Source organism: Olea europaea, chromosome 20 (genome assembly GCF_002742605.1).
Source record: "Olea europaea var. sylvestris chromosome 20, O_europaea_v1, whole genome shotgun sequence".
In the NCBI taxonomy this organism is placed as follows: domain Eukaryota; kingdom Viridiplantae; phylum Streptophyta; class Magnoliopsida; order Lamiales; family Oleaceae; genus Olea; species Olea europaea.
In genome coordinates, this window is record NC_036256.1 from 19,833,292 (window position 1) to 19,835,000 (window position 1,709).

The following is a 1,709-nucleotide window of genomic DNA, read 5'->3' on the forward strand; positions in this document are numbered from 1 at the left end:
AAAAAAAAAGCCTTTTCTTAGTTTCATGGTCAAATCAAGTTCTATAAAAAATTTTCATTCTTTTGATAGTGGAAACTTTAGTGGTGGAACAATAGGATGTTAACACTCAGCAACAATGAGCTTAGCTTTTAGGAGAAGAGATTAGAGGTGTTCTTTCAAAACCGGTAGATTTGTGATGCAGTGCAACAGCCAACGACTCATGAAAAACCATTTCCCAATCTGAGGTAAAAAGTTCAGTAAATGCTAAATCCATTTAGTATTTGCTCTTCAGGATTCAGGAAGTTAATGCAATTTTCAAGACAATCATTTTGTCTTCAAGATAATGGTTGCTGGGTAGAGCATTCTGTTATTTGTTTGTTCTTACTTCATGAGGTGAGGTAGATGTTTTAGGGACTAGCGAGGATCTTGAAAAATTGGGATTGCCTCACTGGACTTGTAAAAGATTGGGCCCAATTGTATTTTGAATTCCATTAGAAATGTGTATGATGGTAAATAATTGGAATTATGGCATATTTTATATTGGCACTGCTATATTTTTAATGCCAAAACTGCAGTTGACATTTCTTTATGATCATATGCCGAAGGCTCTATGTGAGGTGCCTTTTGCATTGGTATGGATCATACCAATGTTTTTATGCTGAAGTATTTACTATTATTTCAATGAAGTGACAGTTTTGCTTTTGCCCAGTCATATTGAAAAGAGTTGCTATTTATTCACAATGGTATGTACTTTTGTGATGCAAGTATACAAGAAGTCACAATACGAGAAGAAATTAATAAAAATGCTTACAACCTTTTTTGTTCAGGTTATTGACAAAATCCTTCGAAGGGAAGGACATGGGTGAACCTACAACTGTATTACGAATGAGGGGATTGCCGTTTTCAGCTGGCAAGACTGACATAATAGATTTCTTTAAGAATGCTATCTTGTCAAAAGACTCGATTTATATTACCTATAATTTTGATGGGAGGCCAACCGGAGAAGCTTTTGTTGAATTCGCAAATGTAGACGAAGCAAAAGCAGCACTAGCTAAGGATAGGATGACTCTTGGCAGTCGTTATATAGAGCTATTTCCAGCATCACTTGATGAGTTGAAGGAAGCAACTTCAAGGGGCTGATGAGCTATTTTCCCATATTCTATTTTGATATCGTTATAACGTCACATTATGTATGAAATTTGTGTTTTAATTTTATATTGAGTTTTGGGTTTTTTCTTTTTTTAACAGGAAACAATGATGGAATTAGAATTAGATGTTGTTTCTTGGATTTTTTTGCAAGAAATTATTGTTTTGGTTGTCTTTGAAATCCACAGCTTATTTGGTTTTTTCGTTCTTTTTCTTGTCTTAGAAATCCACAGCTTATTTATTTGGTTTTTTCGTTCTTTTTCTTTCTCCTTTTTCCTTTTTCCTTTTTCTTTCGAAGTTAATGAAATGGATTAATGCCTAAATGTGGTTTACAAATCTCCAAATTGCTTTTCTTGAAGTCGATATGGAAACATTATATATTTAGTAGTTGGGTCGGATCTTATAAGCACAACCTGCTTGAAACATATGTAGTATGTTTTCTTCTCTTTAAAAACGATAATCAAAGAAGGATAAAAGAGAGATGATTATTTAACAATCAAAATAACGATCAATTTTTTGAAATCCATCTTTTTTTCAAACAGAAGGAACATAGATAGGAATAGATCGATTTTCGAAATGTCTTT

The 1,709-nt window shown here is 33.1% G+C and overlaps 1 protein-coding gene across 1 annotated transcript in view; it reads left to right on the forward strand.

Moving 5' to 3' along the window:
- LOC111369179 (G-rich sequence factor 1-like) overlaps window positions 1-1,332 on the forward strand; it is a gene marked incomplete at its 5' end in the record, with an annotated part of 3,522 nt that extends 2,190 nt beyond the window's left edge. Inside the window, one exon of the mRNA XM_022990654.1 lies at window positions 830-1,332. Within this exon, the coding sequence (XP_022846422.1) occupies window positions 830-1,119 (290 nt within the window). The remainder of the gene's footprint in view (window positions 1-829) is intronic.
- Window positions 1,333-1,709: the final 377 nt, after the last annotated feature.